The sequence below is a fragment of the Melanerpes formicivorus genome, unplaced genomic scaffold (assembly GCF_026170545.1).
Source record: "Melanerpes formicivorus ecotype bairdi unplaced genomic scaffold, bMelFor1.0.p_v2 SCAF_14, whole genome shotgun sequence".
NCBI lineage: Eukaryota > Metazoa > Chordata > Aves > Piciformes > Picidae > Melanerpes > Melanerpes formicivorus.
The window spans coordinates 13,229,272-13,247,308 of NW_027142366.1; the positions used below are offsets into that span (position 1 = coordinate 13,229,272).

Sequence of the window (18,037 nt, forward strand, 5' to 3'; positions counted from 1 at the left end):
GTGCGAGCGGGAGCGGCCCGGTTCCCGCACCCCTCCCCGTCGCGGCAGGGAATGATGTCGTTATGCGGCGGCTCCGGCCCCGCCGCTGCCCCTCGGCTGCGGCCTCGCGCCGCCCAGATGGCGCGTCGGCCCGAGCTGCTGTGCGGCGCTGCCATCCTGCTGGGCTGCGCCTTCCTTGTCGCCCTCAAAGTCACCTGCAGGTAATGGTGGGGCCGGGGGAACGGCTTCGAGGGAGCCAGCAGAGGTTGGGCAGTCACGGGATATTGGGGCCTGGCTGAGGGAAGCGCCCGCCCGCCCCTGGAAGGCAGGGTGTGCCCCGGGGGCCTGGGGCAGAGGCGCTTGGGGGAGTCCCGCCTCGGGGCCTGCGGGAGTGCCAGGGCGGGCGGCCAGGCCTAGCAGAGCCGGGGGTCCTCCCGAGGCGCCACCCCCTGTGCCTGCTCTGCCCACGCGTCTGTCCGCGCTCTGTGTTCGGGCCCCGAGAAGCACCGCACGGGGCTGGGTCGTGTAAGGAATGCCCGTTTCTGGAGTAGGTGACAGGCATTGTCTTCCGGGGGCCGGAGGCATACGGTCCCCATGGCAACCAGGGCCCTTCTCCTGTGGTAGGGGGACACCGTCACCAGCTCAGCGGTGTAGCGGTGGGGGGACGCGGGGCCCTGTGACCCGTGGCGGGCAAGGGGCAGGCCCGGCGCCTGGCGTTAATCCGTGGGTGCGGAAGAAGCGGCGGTGCTTTAAAGAGCTATATGTGTTCGTGGGAGCTGTCGGGCAGCGGTGGACGGTACCCGGTAGGTGCGCGGATGCACAGGCACCTGAGGGCAGGCGCGTTTTTGGAAAGCTCGTTACCTCGTGGTGCCACGTAAGGGCTAAGGGCCATAGGGCTGACTCCTTTCCTTAGCTTGCTCAGCCAGCTCCTGGGCGTGGGAGTACAAAGAGGGGGAAAACAGGTCTCTTCTGGCTCCTGACACCCCAGTTACCTGCAGCTGCTTTAGACAGAAAGACGTTTTGTGGTGTTTTTTTTTCTCCTAGTCTGGTGGTGCTCCTCTTGGGAGCTGGAACTGTTCTCTTCGCAAAAGTGTCTGCGGTTCCTGTTTGCTGGGAGTCTGGTATACGTGGGTATGGAACACGTAGAACCAGGTGGTGTTTGTAGCTGAAAGTGTGAGGAGAGTTGGGTGATGCATGGTAGGGACATAAATGTGCTGCAGCTGGGCAGCTTAGCTCTGGAGTGTAGACTGGGATTTGAATGTTCTGGATGGATTTTAGGTCAAGGTAATGTGTGCTTCAGTTCGTACTCTATTAATTGAAGAAGTCTCTACTACATTTGGGTTTCAATTTTAGGAGTGGGAGAAGGCTACAGGGACATGATTACTTCCCTGTTCTATAGAATCTGACAAAGTTTGATTACAAGAAGCACTCGACTCACAGGTAATACTTCTGAAAAATACTAGGGCTCTCTTCTCACCTGTTGAAGACATATTCCTTGAATCAGAATGACTTTTAAGTCTGAATGAGTTGCTCTGTGAGCAGCAGTGCCTCTGTTCCAGCAATCTCTTATCTCACAATGACCAGATAATTTAGATGGAAGTGTAAAGCTCTTGCCATGTATTGTGCAGGTTTTTCTGAGCTTGGTCACCTCTCTTTTTCACTGTCAGTTTCTTAAAAAAAATACTCTTTTTCTTACACTTGCATCTATGTTGATGTTTGTTTTCTTCCTGTTCTCCTTTGTTTAAAATTTGGCTATTAGTTTCATATTGCTTCTACTTGTGTTTGAAAGTTTAGAAATGGAATGTGCTTCTTGCCACTCTGTACAGGAAGTTTGATTAAAGGGGTTTGGCTTTTCAGATTGTAGTTAAATAGACAGACCAATATCAGAAAAGCATTCCCTGTTTCGTTGCCATCAGAAAATTCACATGTAAAAATAGCCACTGGAAGATGGTTAATTGCATATGTTGACTGATTACAGTACATGGTTTCTCACTATATGTCAGCATGATTTGCAAGCAAGTCTCATCACCAGAGGACAGTTGCTACCATGTAATTACAATGTGGAACTTTTGAGACTGATGGATAAAAAACGTGGAAAGGGAAAATTCCTTTATTACAAGTCAATCCATTAGTGGGTTTTGAGGTGTTGTTGGTTTATAGTGATTCAAAAAATAACCGATGAAGCCTGACCTAACGTGTTACTGAGAAAGCCTGTGGTTTAGAACCTGAATTATTTCTGGCACTATGCAAATATCTTTTGAGGCAGCCTCAGACTAAGGACTGTGCAGTCCAAGGGGCTGAACCTCCAGGCATTTCCATGTGCTTTCCTTTATTATGAGGTTTTTCTGTTAAAGTGAGTGCAGCAGATGAGGTACCCAGTGTGTTAATAAACAGTATGTGATTATTATGTTTGTGAAATGATTCATTATGCAATACTCAGTTTATACTTGTGTATTTTTAGGGATTCAGTGCACTGTTGTCTTTGTAAACCTGGGATTTATGTAGAAGTACTCTGTTATGCATTTGGTGTTGCAGAGAGAGACAGCACTTAACAGATCACCTTAAGCAGCTGGTAGCTGTTTATTGTGTTTTGGCTTTTACCAATACTGGAGTTATGTTCATATTTGAAGGTAGATATGTAGTTCCTTACTTGCTTCATGGGACTTCTGTTGATCGGTTTTACTTTCTTGTAATTGTGGAGCCAATTTCACATCTCATTTTTATTGCTTACTGTCTAACTCTTGGCCCAGTTGCCCACTTTCAGTTAGTGTGGGATTAACACCTAGCTGCCCTTTTTCACTCTCAGCAGCTGATCAGCGTGTATGTGCGGACCTCTGAGTTAGAGTTGTAACACATCAGCATTGTGTCTTGTCCAACTGGCAGCTAGAAGTCATGGCAAGAAGCTAGAAGTTTGGATAAGTATGGAGGGAGCCAGGAGTTGATTCTGAGGTGGAGTAAGAACCTGAGGCTTGGGAAAGGAGGTGCTGGGTTACCGGCTGGGGGAGAGGGGGTGAAACAAAGGTAGAAGTCCATAGAAGATGCTGGATTTTTTTTGCCATCTGCATGGGAACATAATTTTGTACATAGTGGAATTAACTGCTTTCTCACATTTACAATTCATCAATATTTTCAGACTTCTGGATTTTGAAGTAAATATTGTCTCTTACATGTGATCTAAGAATTTCCACAACTCAGAAAATATACTGGGTGTGATTCTTAAATGCTGAGCTTTAAGTGCATGCTTAGTAACTTGGAAATGAGAGAAGAGCTGGGGCTTTTGTGGGTCTGCATAGTAGCAAAGGTACTGCTGACAAACCATAATGATTGTACAGTTTGGAAATGTGGCAGCATTGTTAGGTTGCTTAATATATGAGTTTGACAGTGTTCATGGCTCAATAACTTCACCATAATTACTAAAATGGTACCGTGAGGAGGATCAGACATCAGGTAAAAAGATTTTTTTGTTAGCTTTTTATTATGCTAGAAGGTGAAGGAATGCAGAGTCCTTCCTAAAACTTCCTGTCACGTAAGGAACCATAGCAAAATTGAGCATTGCAGTGATGTGGTCCAGCCTTTAGTCTGACTTGCTTTAATATAAATATGGGTAGTGGAAGACTTTTGAATTGGAGATCATTCACTTGCATTTAAGGCAGTTTATAACAGCTTCTGAACATCTGGGAAATGCTGAGTTCTGGATAGTTTGACTGCTGATTTGGAAGAAAATGGTTTCCTGAGTATTTAGTTTATTTTCTTAGTATTACTGGTCAAACTACTGTCTCTTGGGAAACTTAATCTGTCATAATCTCTACGTTGGCACTCTATTTGTTGATGATGTCCTTACATAGATGAGGAAGTGTGCCCTGGGTAGTTTGCAGTCCCTGCTCTAACCAGTAAACTAAACTAACACACTAACATATTCTTCCCTAATACTGCGTGGAAGGATGAAGCATAGAGTACTGTAAAGCAAAGCATAAAGCAGAGTAGTTAACTCTGTTTACAAAAACATCGTGTCACAAAACTTCATGACGAGTGTCTCTTCTTTTATCAGGGTGCTGTTACCTAAAGTACAAGTGTTAAAAGAGGATGAGGCCAGGGAAGAAATCCAAAGAAATCACTCTTCCTGGTAATTTTGTGCTCTATAGCAACCAGCAATAAGAGTGCAAGCTAACATACCCATAAACATAGTGCATGGTATCGCAGTGTGACCAGCTTGTTAAAGGTGATCTTTGGGGTTTTTTGTGGTATTTTATGACACTAACTCAGATAATGTAAGTTGCAGTCATTTGCATCAATTTCCAAAGTTTTGTCATTGCATGACCTTTGCAAAGCTTGAAAATTAGGGTTTTGAGCACACTTCTGTACATTCTCAATAACCACTCTTAATTTCCTTCCCACAGCCGCGCAAAAGATGTAACAATGCCAGCGAAGCTTCCAGTGAATTTTTTCTCTACAAGATCTCCAGTCATTGATCTCTTCCGGGGACAGTTAGACTATGCAGATCACCTTCGTCAGGATTCAGAAATCGTGCTGTATTTCTTCTATGCGCCATGGTGCGGCCAGTCCATTGCAGCAAGAGAAGAAATAGAGCATGTGGCCAGCAGGTTGTCAGACCAGGTAACTCCAGAGAAGACACAAATCTTAAACGTGATCTGATAGCTTTCTAGTGTCCACGCTAATGCTAGTTTCTGTCATCCCAAGGGAATGAGTAAGACTTGATTGCTCACATTTTAAGGTAACACAGCCCGTCACCATAATTTTAACATAACATACAGAGTGTTAGAATAAAGGGAGAAAACCTTGGATTCCTGCTCAGTTGTCTGTTATTTCTAGACCTGAGTGGGAAATAAAGTTTCTTCTCAGCTTTATTCACCTGCCTTCAGACAGCAGCTATAGGGAATTTGCTTCCAGTTCCAGGATCCTTGGAGACACTGGTAGTGATATAAGATAGCAGCTGTGCCCTGCTTTCTAGCAGTTGGTTACCTGTGAATGCTTCACAGGTACAGCTGTCCTAAACCTCTGCATTGAGCTCCACTCTGCAGAAAGGTAATTAATGCAGATTCTGACTAACTTAGTAAATTGATTTAGATTAAGAAGCTTTTAAACTAGAAAGAGAAATTACCAAAGGGAAAGCTGTTAAAATAATAATAATTAAAAAAAAAAAGAAAGAAGAAAAGTCTTGTGTGATAGAGTTAAGAGGATAGATAGGGAAAACTGAGTTGAAAAGACAGTGGAAATAGCAGATGGCATGGATTAGAAAAAATGCATGTTAGGTAAAGGTGGTTACAGTAATGTAAATGTTTGCTGTGAATTTTTGCCTGCTTTGCAGGTGCTGTTTGTGGCTGTGAATTGCTGGTGGAACCAGGGGAAATGTAGGAAGCAGAAGCATTTCTTCTATTTTCCTGTGATACACTTATACCATCGGAGGTAAGATACCGTAACTAGAGTCTGGGGGTTTTATTGTTCTGGGGTTTGTCCTTTTTTTGGACAAACAGATACGGTATAAAGTGCTGCATTTTGCAAATAATGTATTTATGACAACATGAAATAGTTGGAGAGGAGGAGATTCTGGGTGAGGCTCATCCTGTGTGCTATTCAGTTGTCAAGAGAGCTTGCACATGTCAGTTAAATGACATGCTGCACAATTCTTCATCCTTAAAGAAATGTTGTTTTACATCTCCCGGCAGTTCTACCTCCATTTAAAAGTACATAAATCAGATTTATGTATTGCTTTTAGTTGTCTGCTTGCTCTGTAGATGGATTGTATCAACTGGTCCAAATTTCTGACACCAATAAAGTATGTACTTAAGGGCCATGAAAGTCAGCAGAGTTTTAAGTGCATATTTAAATAGCTCTATGTACCGAAGGTTTTTTCCCCTACATTTGAGCTTTGCACTCAATTTTACATTGAGTTATTGTATCAAATTTGTACTATCTCATTTTTAGTATTTGTATGTATTAACTTTTTTTGGTGGGGGACAGAAGGTAAAGAAACAGTTTCTAATGCTAGGTATAATAGAGCTGGATTCTGTGTAGTTTATCACTTGTACTTTGACTTGTATCCTCTAGTCACAACCTGCAGCTCTCTTCCATCACAGAGGCTGATTTTGGGTTTGGGAGGGAAATTTATGTATTGAGGAGGAACAATCCTGATCTTTGGCTGATGAACTTGGAATAGACACAGATGGCACTGGCTTAATTCCAACTGTAGTAAAAACAATAATCCCGCTAGGATATACATTGACTTAAACTTACTTGATCTTGAAAGTACAGCACAATACACTTAGGTTTTATGAGTAACCTTAAGCAGTTGCAACAAGATGAGATGTATCTCCATAAAAACCCCAAAGGGCAATTTACCTGTCATACTAAACTTTGAATGTTGTGTACTGGGCATGTGCCATGTTGGAGCAGTGCATGTTGGTGTTAAGGCAAAGGTTTGTAATAAACCTTTGCAGGATGTAGAATAATGTCATGGGCTTCAGAAAACCATTTCAAAGAAATTGAATGTAGGTATCTCATATTTTTCAGTGTCTCTCTATATAAACTGTATTAAGAATGTATCTCATTAAATTCTTCAGTGAGAATGGATCAATTCCTTGTACTTCTGATTTTATTTTGGACTTTGATGCTTTATACAACCTAATGATAATAAATCAGATGGTGGATTTCAGGGGGATGAAGAAGCTACTCTAGAAATTGTAGCCACAAGACCCAGCCTGTGTTCTGGTTTAGCACTACCTAATATGATGTGATGAGAAACTGCAGACTCGCTGAGTCTGTTCAGCAGCACAGCTGGATCTGTCCCTGCTTTCCTGAGTGCTGCTCGTAAAAGTCTGTATGAAAAACACTGCACCTTTTCAGACTGGTACTGTGTGAACTTTTTCTAAAGATTTTTAAAAGTGAAGTAGAAATAGTGACAATTTTCAGGTGTGTGTTTCTGAGACATATATTTACTTAAGAAATACATGTACATGCTCTTATCATTCATACCTGCATTTTACCAGCTTCCTTAATGGGACTCAGAGGTGGTCTCTATCTCTTTGTCTCCCCCAACACACTGCACCTCCCCATAGACACTGCCCTGGAGTCACTGCAGTTTCTGCACTCTACCTCGAGTCTGGTAACACAACTCCTCTATCAGTTACAGAAGCCACTGTTAATTAACACAGAGAACGGTTCCCTAGAGGCTGAGCATGCTGTCTATGTAACTCCTATCTCTGCCACCCCCAGGAGGGACTCTATTGCTAATTTAAGTCTTAATGTTTTATTATTTTTTTTGGTACTAGTTTTGGACCAATTGAATACAAAGGCCCTATGAGTGCTGTTTATATTGAAAAGTTTGTTCGCCGGGTGATGACACCACTACTCTACATCTCGTCTCGATCAAAATTACTAGATTTCCTCTCAAATTATGAGGTACATGTCTCTCTTCTCTAGCTTTACCACTGTGGTTCAGAAAGAGTTTGACTTGTTTCTCAGTTAAATTTTATCTGCTCCAAAGTACTAGTTCATTTGCAGGATCCTGAAATCAGTGCCCCTTAAATTTGTTAAAATCATAAAAATATGAAATGACAGATTCAGAATGTTGGGTCCCTGTATAGTGGCTCTTATGATTTAGTGATGCCTTTAGCTTGTAGTTCTTTAGTATGTAGGGACAACAATCAAATTTGCTGTCTTACTGAGAAGTTACACAGAGGCAAGAAAGAAGGGAGAAATATTTTCACAAAAATCTTGCAGTCTAAGATGTGAAAGATTTGAGAGAGAGAGAATCATAGAATGGTCTGGGTGGGAAGGGACCTCCAAAGGTCATCTAGTCCAATCCCCAGTTTATAGTCATTGCTTCAATTTTTAAGGGAATATGAAACCTTTCTAATAAGATAAGCCTGTTAAGTAGAAGCAAATGTGAGATCATTGGAAATAATGGCTCCTAACCACTCTGTGTGCTGTAACTTCATTATTTGAATCCACCAGTACATTGTGTCTTATTAATTTTTGATCTGTTGTGTTGAGAGGTGTCAAGATTGGCAGCAGTACTGCTGGATTAGTAACTTCCAATTAGACAGACTGCACTTAGAACAGAACCATTTATAATCCCTTTAGAACTGCTCCTTTCTGTAGCACATAATGGAGAAATGCCATAATCTTACTAAACCCCAGGCTATTAGAGCAGAATGCTGGAGAAGTGGCCAAAAGGTGCAAGGGGCTTTCCAGTCTTTCAGAATGAAGCCAAGTTCCTCTTTGAGTTGGGCATGTTCTATTGGCTGATTGTGCTGCGGAGTAGAGCAAGACCTGTGCTGTTTAATAGAAGCTGCCATAGCACAAGGGGACGTGCTGGTAGTTACCATGGGTAGGTGCTGTGCTCTTCATGCTTTAATGTATCCCTCAAGAGCTATTAACAAGTTTAGTTTTCCAGTGTTTCTAAGTGGGAGCAGAGTTGGGAGTAGGGAGCACTGTGTTTCTGATGTTGATACGTCCTGTGACTACAAGCAATTCTGTTGTTCTTTCACAACTTCAGTCTTGCCATTCTGAAATTGTTACATTTTTGCCTCCTGTAGAGATTTGAATACAGGCTCTTGGGTTTTTTTAGTCTGTGTTATGTGAATTATTTCTTGATAACATAGTGACATTAAGCTTAAATTTACTGCAGGAGGTACATTTCCATTTGAAAAAGACTAAGATAAAAGGTAAATTTATGGGGGAACCAGAAAATAATTAAAAAAAAAAATATTGCTTAGCAGTTGTACAGATATTTTTATTTCTATGCTCAAACTTCCTCCCTTCATGTGCTTCGAATGCTGTGGCTCCAGGTGCTTAGTCTCTGTATCTATGGCCTATCTGTCATGCTGCCCTGCAGTCATTTAAAGGCTGGGGCTATTTCCCAGACTGTGCCATTAGGTGCTCAGTGTCTTGCCTCTGTAAAGTTAAGCAACAGGAGGAGAAGGGGATGTAAAAATAACAGCCAGCTCATACAGTAAGATCCATTCAGGGAGCAGGACATGACCTAGTGCAAGTCCACATGAGTGCAGTAAGAAAGACAAATGCTGAGTGATCAGGAGCTAGGATGCAGAGAAGACCTGAGAGTAGAGAATTGTGTATGAAGGTGGATGGAAAAGGAAACACAGTTCAGGTACAAGGAAAAGTTTGTTTCCAATCAGAGATAAACACTTTGTTTCATCCTGTTAAACAGGTAGAAATGTGAACGTACTTCATGTTCTCCACGCAAGATGAGGAACTTTTCATGCTGTGTAGGAGAAGGAGCAATCCAGGAAGTGACTTCAGTGTTTAAGAAGTGAAAAAGTTTGAGGAATAGAGTAGGTTACAGGCAATAACCTTGGCAGAAAGCCTTGGTTACTGTCTTTCTTTTGATATTTTTATTATTTTTAAAAATATATGTTAAAAAAGTTTATTTTTAGCAGAAAGAAAAGACTATAAAGGATAGATCATTAGGCATTTTCATCACTGTGTGCTGCTTGATCAGGCTTCTGTGTTTTCTTCACTGAGGGACTTACTAATGTGAAGCTCAGAATATTTCTTGAAAGATTTATCATCATCAATATCTGATTTTTCAGTCCTGTGTTCTGCAAATTTATGGTAGGGCTATTTACTTTTGACTTCAAAATCTTGAGCTGAGAATGACCTCTTTGTAGCTGATTTCCATATTGCACCTGGGCAGTGCCTGTTCTGCTCATTGCTATTTTCATGTCATTTTGGTATTAAGGTCTCCCATACTAAGTGTGGTGAGTTGAAATTTCGCCCCCACACTAAGGAAGCAGTAGGTTGCAGAGCTTCCTGTCACTGACTTTTGGTCCTCATTGTTTTGTTCCTCTGTCCAAGGATAGCCTTGTGTCTAATCTGAACTATGCAGTAGCTTGGTAAATTATTATAGTTTCATAGTTTCATTCAGGGTTGGAAGGGACCACAAGGATCATCTAGTTCCAACCCCCCTGCCATGGGCAGGGACACCCCACACTAGATCAGGCTGGACAGAGCCTCATCCAGCCTGCTCTTAAACACCCCCAGGGACGGGGCCTCGACCACCTCCCTGGGCAACCCATTCCAGGGTTTCACCACTCTCATGGTGAAGAACCTCCTCCTCACATCCAGCCTGAATCTCCCCACCTCCAGCTTCATTCCATTCCCCCTAGTCCTATCACTACCTGATATCCTGAGAAGTCCTTCCCCAGCCTTCCTGTAGGCCCCCTTCAGATACTGGAAGGCGACAATTAGGTCACCTCGGAGCCTTCTCTTCTGCAGACTGTACAGCCCCAACTCCTTCAGTCTGTCCTCATAGGAGAGGTGCTCCAGCCCTCTGATCATCCTCGTGGCCCTTCTCTGGACACGTTCCAGCACCTCCACATCCCTCTTGTAATTAGGGATTACATCATTAGTAGATGAGTGATTAATTTAAAGGCATCATGTCGAGATGAATTTCTGTTACGGCTGTGTTTTTGCACTTAAAAGAGCTACTGCACCCTTCTTGCTCAGGGTCATTTTGTTACTCCTGATCAGTTTCCTGATAGCCAGGACTTATAGCCCATAGTGTCCTCTTCTAATTCGTGAAGTTTGTGGTGATTTAATCTTGTGTTCAAGTTCCAGTAGCCAGCTTTTGACAGAAAAAGCATCTAGCGAAGGAAACCAGGAGCCCCAGCCCAACTCACCTGATTATCTAAATCCATTAAGTGTTAGCATGCCTCAACTGAACAGTAATGCAAAGGTACCAAGACTGAAAGCATCTTTTATAAGATGAATCACACCAAGAGATACTGAAATCTAGCAGTATTTTATCTTGTATTCAAATGTTTATTAGCATGTTCTTATTTCTAAGAAGTATTGATGAACAGAGTCCAGCTAAATATAAGAGCACCTGATGTTGGTTAGATCGCGGTATGTGCGTTCCTCACCCAAATCGTATCGTGAGATTCTGGATTGCCCTCACAAGAGGGCGCTCAAACTCCAGGCAAAAAGTTGTGGTTTACGACTCTATTTACGCTGTTGCCTTCTCTCCTACTATTTAAGTATTTTTTGTGTTCGTGGACTGATACTTCTGCAAAACTAGAACACAATAAGAATTAGAATTTAATGTTTCAGAGCAAGGGGAAAAAATCTCATTTGGAAAGCAGTTAAGATCTTGGAAGATATAGGAAGAGCTGCGTTACATCAGGAGAAAAATACACAGTTCCTACCACAATTCCATGTATGTGTCAGTACCTAAAAGCAGACTACTTTTTTTTTCCTTAACTATAGAGATGTAAGAGTTTCACTTCAAACTGGCACGTCTCATTCCTCATCTCACTAACCTAGCTGCTAGAAATGGTCTCATCCTTCTGAGGCACAGAGGAAGAAAGCACATAGCTTCTGTAGATTAAGAAAAAGCTTTGTTCACTCATGAAAACTAAGTGTGCTCAGGTAGATTATAATTTTCTGGCTTCAGGAGTAGTAGGGGAGGAGTTGATTTCTGGGATGTATCTGGCATGTGTCTTAACGTCACGTCAGCTTTCTTTGCTGTATTTGTGTAGAAGTGCTTTCTGAGCTTCAACTAACTGTGTAGGGTCTGACCCAGAAGTGGATTTAACTTAACAGCTTGCTCTTGTGTGGGGTACTGTGGTACTGACAGTGTGAGATTTTGCTTTCAGTTCTGGATGCACAGTCTTCTAACGTTGTTAGAAAATGACAGACTTCCACTTGTTAATTTAATTAATGCCAATCAAGAGCTTTTTTCCTTTGTGTTTCTACAGTATAGAGTTAGTGGTATGTAATGCTTTCTCTTCTCCACAGGTAACACTTTCCTCCTGCTGTTTTCTTTCCTGTGCTCACAGATAAAATGAGGCAGGAATTGCTTGCCTGCACAAATCTGAGATTCTGGAGTGTGGGGGTGAAACCAAAATTATCTTCCTTACCTCAATGCAATATAGCCAAACCATTAAAATAAATACAAATGGGAATAGAAGTAACTTCATTGAGTAGTAAAAGTATATATTTGGTTGTAAAAGCTAATCAGTAGTTGTGGGGTTTTTCTGTTCTATTTCCATTATTTCATGTTTATTGGTCTTCAAATTTCAGAGCTCTTATCATCACTCAGTCATTTAATACTGTCTTTCTGCAACTCTTAGGCAGCTGTAGTTTCAGTGATTCCCAATTACCTTTTCAAACTTTGTTCCTCACCCTTCTCTCCCTTTTCTAAAGTGCTTATCAAAATGTTAAACTCTGAGCATCAGCACACATCCTGGCTTTGACTGCAGGCAAACTTCTACCTGTAATTTTCTATCTTTTCTACTCTTCTGAAAGAGAACTTCTCATGTAACATATGGACAGAGCAATTAGTAGTAGCAAGTAAATCTCTTCATTCTAACAGAGGAACAGGAAAATTTGTGTGGTACTTGAAAAAATAAAGCTGTTTGAACTGTTTCTTATATGTATAATTGCAGCCTGTAATGGGGGAGGAAAATACAAATATTTTAGGATGGTCATTAAAAGGACATTAATCAGATCACCAATCAGGCATATAGCACTAGTATATATTCTCCCACTACAATTTCTTCTTACTGAAAAAGTGGTGTCTAAAAATGTCTCATGGAAACATTCTTCACAATCTGGAAGTCTTAAGCCTGCTATTACTGTACAGCAGAGCTGGCAGTCAGAATCCAAACATCACCTCTTGTAACAGTTTTATAACTCTTTCTAGATCTGACTTTTGGCTTGTCATGTTTTATAGTCCTTTTTTTTAACTTCTTTAATTCACTGGTGCCATAAATTCCTGTTGGTAGTAGAAGAGAAAGATGGACACTACTTACTAACCTGTTTGTTGTTTAAAAGTGAATAATAAATGGTATTATTTTGCTGTATGTTTTACTTTCTGTTTTATTTGAATTTTTATTTCCTTCTTGGCAATTGTTACTGCAGAAATTTCACTAATTGCTCATATCTCATTATTGACAATTTTCTTGGGGAACCTCAAGGGATTTTAATGAACAAGAATCTTGTGTTTAGCACTCATTCACAAAAGATAATTAGTTGTAATGGGCCATGTTGTAACTGATGAGCATCCCAAGATCTCTAATTCATGCTGAATTAGCTCAATTTATGTGGCTGGTATGAATAACTGAATTTCTATGACTGCTGACAATCATAGGTAAAATATGGTCATGTTTTTAAAAGCAAATTAAAAATTTTATATGTAAAACTCAAAGCAGTCTCAAAAGTACTGAATGAAAATATTTCTGTAGGAATGTATTTCATAGAGTCACACAATTACTTTGGTTGGAAAAGACCTCTAAGATCAATTCCAACTGTTGTCCTAACACCACTATGTCCATTAAACCATGTCCTGAAGTATCTACATATTTTTTGAGCACTTCCAGGGATGGTGATGCCACTACCCCACTGGACAGCCTGTTCCAATGCCTGACCACTCTTTCTATTAAGAAACAATAATTCATAATCTCCACCCTAAACTTCCCCTGGCGTCATTTTAGGCCATTTCCTCTCATTCTATCATTTCATACTAGGGAGAAGAGAAAACACTCACTTAACTCCAACCTCCTTTCAGGATGTTGCCGAGAGTAATGAGGTCTCCCCTCAACCTTCTCTTCTCCAGATGAAGCAACCCCAGTTCCCTCAGCCACTCCTCGCCAGACCTGTCCTCCAGACCTATCACCAGCTTTGTTACCCTTCTTTGGACATGCTCCAACCCCTCAGTGTCATTCTTATAGTGAGGGGCTTCAAACTGAACACAGTATTCAAAGTGCAGCCTCACCAATGCTGAGTACAGGCCACACAAATGAGTGGTTGAGAATCCTATTCCACAGCAATCTCTAGAGTGCTTTGTCTATCAAATGCTCTTTCTGTGTACACTGGTGGAACTGGGGAACAACACAAAATAACCAAATCCCATCGCTCACTTTGTCCTGAAAATTTAAGTTTGTTTGAGTGATGCATTAAAAAATATAACTAATAATAATTTCTGTTTAAGGTGTTTATACCCTGAAAAATCACATCTGATACTCCATTTCTAAAAGATGTTATGTTGCTTGTGGTTGCTATGTTGGTGCTGGAAATGACTGAAAGTAGTTGCAAAGTAAATACTGTTTTTAGCGATCTTTAGTAGCGAACATGGGAAATACGTGGTTTGGAACTTGTGCATCTACAGCCATAAACCCCCTCTTATACACAGCTTTTGAATGACAGCTTTAGAACTGATTCCCATTCAGTACTTTAATATTATTTTATTTTTAATTTTTTTTCTTGCAGCCTAAAGTGACTGTTCTTCAGTAAATATTGTCCTTTCAAAAATCTATTGAGCTTTACTGTAGACAAATAATAGCTGTGATTCATATTTCATACTTGGAAATAGTTTAATTGACTCTTAATTCTTACTATTTCAGCCAGGAGTTATAGGATATTTTGAGTTCAATGCTTCCCCTCAACCACCTGGTTATTTAACATTCTTCACCTCAGCGTTACATTCATTAAAGAAAGGTAAAAGCTTCATTTTCATAATTTAAGGTATCTGTGAATGAGTTCTATATATGGGTTTCAGTAGTGTTTTGCAGCTTGGGAATGTTTCTTGTTGATCTAGTTACGAGACTGTCTTACTACAGGGCAAAGATCGTGTACATAAAAGGCTTACTGTGTGTTTGGTCATCATTGAATCAAGTATGTGACAGACTGCTATTTAAAGAGACGTTAAGACAGTTTCCTCAAAGACCTAAATGGATGGCTGCAACCTGTAGAGAACCATAATCAGACGAGCAGTTATTTGAAGCAAGAGTGTTTGTCTTACACAACATTTGAAACATTTGGGTCAGAAGCATTAAGATGAACGTTACTTTGGCTAGACTTCATAATGGAATTCAACAAAGGGCTTTCTTGGGTGGAGATACAGAACTGGTACAGGGTAGCATGATGAGAAGGGCTTTCTCCCCCTGTTGTTTTGCATTAACAATCTGAACCATAAAAAAATCTTGTATTTAAATATTAAGAGCTTTTAAAATTATGACCTTTTTGGGAGGGTTATAAATTCTGGATATAACATTCTTTAAGATTAGTACATTTTATGGATATTGCATTCTGCCTGCAAATTAAGGAAAAATGGGTGGCATTATTTTGATGTGTTGCTGTTGGTTTTTTGTGTTGTGTTCCCGCAATCCCCCCGCCCCGTGCCAGCCTGTTCTCCTATATTTCATTCTATAAGTTCCCCATTTATATGTTGGGATAGTTCTTTTCATTGAGAAGATGAGAAGCATTCTATACTTGTGTGTGCATATTAATATAGAAATACAGTAATACATGTTTTATATATGTATTAACTGTAAATGTACATCATCTAAACAGTCATTGTTCATACCTTTTCCTTCTGTGTATATCTTGACTATTCAGATACCCTAACATGTAGCAAGGTGCATCAGTGATACCAGATTCTGTATTTAATACTCAGATCAAGAAATGGAACAATTCAGGTTACCATTCTCTATACTTCGAGTGTAGAAGAACGTTTCTTTTTCTTTTCCTCTTTTTTCTACTTCACCTAATCACAAATACTGGCAGTAATATTTTTGTGCTCTTACATAGCAGTATTCTGTGTTTCTTCTAAGGCTTTCAGGAGAGAAGTTCAGCTTGTATCATATTTAAAAAGTGAACATTTTCCCTTTCAGATTACCTTGGAACAATACGCTTTGGAGTGATCACAGATAAACGTGTTGCAGAGGAGATCTCCCTGGTGCATTCAGGCAGTGTGTATTTGCACAGACACTTCAACACATCTCTTGTGAGTATTGTATTCGGGTTGTAGTGACTCTGAGACAGAATATTGAGATTGAGGTTCTGCTGTAGTAGGCTACGAATGTTTCATGGAGCTTTAGAATGCAAAGATAAACTTGCCTTTGTTTATTAAAATGACCCTAGAAGATGTGCGCACTTTTCATTATGCACTTCCTTTCCTCACATTCATTAATAAGCAATACCAGTTCTCAGTGCAGTCTTAATCTTGATGTCTTTAAAAGACTAATTTAAAATGAATATGTGGAATGAATAGTGCAAAAAAAAAAGATGTAATATGCCATAAATCAAGATATGTGATGGTCCCAACTGAGGAGACAGATTTTTCATTTATCAAGAAAATACGTACTAGTGAGAAAAGTAAAGATTTTAATGATGTAGAAGGAAGAGGAGCTTTCCTAGTAGAATCCCTTTTACCTAAAAGATTGTGTGTTACTAAGATCTGATGACAATTTGGAGAGATTTCCCAAAGGGAAAGGGTATGCATAATGCTGAAGCTTCTTAAACGGTGTAATTCAATTCAGGCAGTGTTAAGCATTCCAGTAACAAAGCGTCCTTGTTTCAGGACTGCATTCATTACTAGACCAAGTGAGGATAAATAATTATTTTTTTCCCCCCTTTCAAGATCTACCCAAATGACATAATGAACTACACTGCTGAGAACATTTGCAAGTGGGCTCTAGAAAATCAAGAGATGCTCATACGGTGGCTGAGACCACATGGTGGAAAAAGCCTTCTTCTAAACAATGAGCTGAAGAAAGGACCAGCACTTCTCATATTTATACCTTACAATCCCTTAGCAGAAATTCATCCTCTTTTAGATGAAGTAAGTGATTTTTTTTTTCTTTTTTCTTTTGATTTATTTTTTTTCCTCAGAAATACTAGGGTTCTGAGCTTAATTGTGGTAGATGTCTCATTTTATGTCACTGTTCCAAATACTCAATTTTGTTTAAAAACACCTTTACTCAAGCCATATTATCATAGCTTCTTTATGCTGGTTTGCATCCCACGCAGTATACCTCTGTCTCTTGTCAGGACTTGTTTAGAACAAGCACCTAACTCTTTTCCTTGACCACCTTCTTTTTGTGGTGAGTACTGTGAGAGATGCAGATCTATGCTTTCAAATTCTCTTCCTTTGCCATTATTTCTATTTCTGAACTGCCTGAGCCAGAAGCTTGTGTAGTTGTGCGGTAAATGAGATGGGGAAACTAACTTGACTGATTTCTATCCCTGCCTCCCTGCCCCACCACAGCCCATTTTTTTTCAGCTGGAACCCATTGTCCCATTTAGTGTATCATACAGCTGCATGTCACCGCATAGCACTGAGGACAAGGAATAACCATCTGTGGAAGATGAAGAGCAGGCCTAAGTTTTGGTGGCAATGCTGAGTTGTATACATGTCATCCATGTTATGGAAGGGGTGGTTTCCACAAGGAGGCCTAATTACTGTTGCAGTACCTGAAGCAATGAGGAGGACAATGAAGATAAGATACAATATTTATCCAAACTAGAAATACACAGGACAGAAGCTAGATGGGTACGGTATAGGGCTGGGGAAATCTTGACAGAAAGACTAGGGAAGAACTGGAATTATTCTTGCACTAACTGGACTTATTTTAAGCAGATTTAATTCAGTGGTGCTCATCACAGATTAAACATTCAAGTAGCAGGTACCACTTATATAGATCAAATCAGTGCAACGTAGGATGTTTAGTTTCAGGTTTCATTCTGCTAAAAAACAGTATTTATATCAAAATTTGAAATGGGATACAAAATACTCCAGCTGGTCTTGTATAGCTGCACTTTGTTAAGGAGCTATTATGCAACTTGTTTACTGTAGGTAGAGATGTTTACTACAGCTGTTCTGTCGGTTTCATCAAGCAGTGACACCACTTGACTGTGATGCAGTTGCAAAGAGCAAGGCTATCAAGTTGTATGTTGAAAGCTCAGTGAAATGAGATTTCTTATCACAAATCTGGCTTTCTGCTCATAATTTTTACTCATATTTCTCCGTAAGTAGTCTTCAAGCAAGATTATAGTATGAGGGGTCAGGTGGTTTTTTAAGTGTTTAATTGAGCATTTTCAGGATGAAAACTTCTGAAAACATATTATTGAAGACCAACAAATTGTTGCTATAGACTGCATCTAAGGTGCAGTATTTAATCAGTATTTTACACGTATGAAACACTAACGGTCCTGTGACACAGCATCCCTCCAAGATGGGATGCTTTGACATCCCTTTGATAGTTATCATGATTCCTATCAAAGTGTCCTTCTGTAAGCA

The 18,037-nt window shown here is 40.4% G+C and overlaps 1 protein-coding gene across 2 annotated transcripts in view; it reads left to right on the plus strand.

The window, feature by feature from the left end:
• The window catches only part of TXNDC11 (thioredoxin domain containing 11), a 27,194-nt gene continuing 9,157 nt past the window's right edge, over positions 1-18,037 (plus strand). The window contains exons 1-8 of one of the 2 annotated variants that reach the window (XM_068147119.1): positions 1-200; positions 4,028-4,102; positions 4,377-4,593; positions 5,306-5,403; positions 7,266-7,395; positions 14,361-14,454; positions 15,630-15,742; positions 16,379-16,579. In XM_068147119.1, coding sequence (XP_068003220.1) covers positions 52-200; positions 4,028-4,102; positions 4,377-4,593; positions 5,306-5,403; positions 7,266-7,395; positions 14,361-14,454; positions 15,630-15,742; positions 16,379-16,579 — 1,077 coding nt within the window. In that variant the 5' untranslated portion in view covers positions 1-51. The remainder of the gene's footprint in view (positions 201-4,027; positions 4,103-4,376; positions 4,594-5,305; positions 5,404-7,265; positions 7,396-14,360; positions 14,455-15,629; positions 15,743-16,378; positions 16,580-18,037) is intronic. The other variant, XM_068147118.1, reaches the window with a different exon arrangement.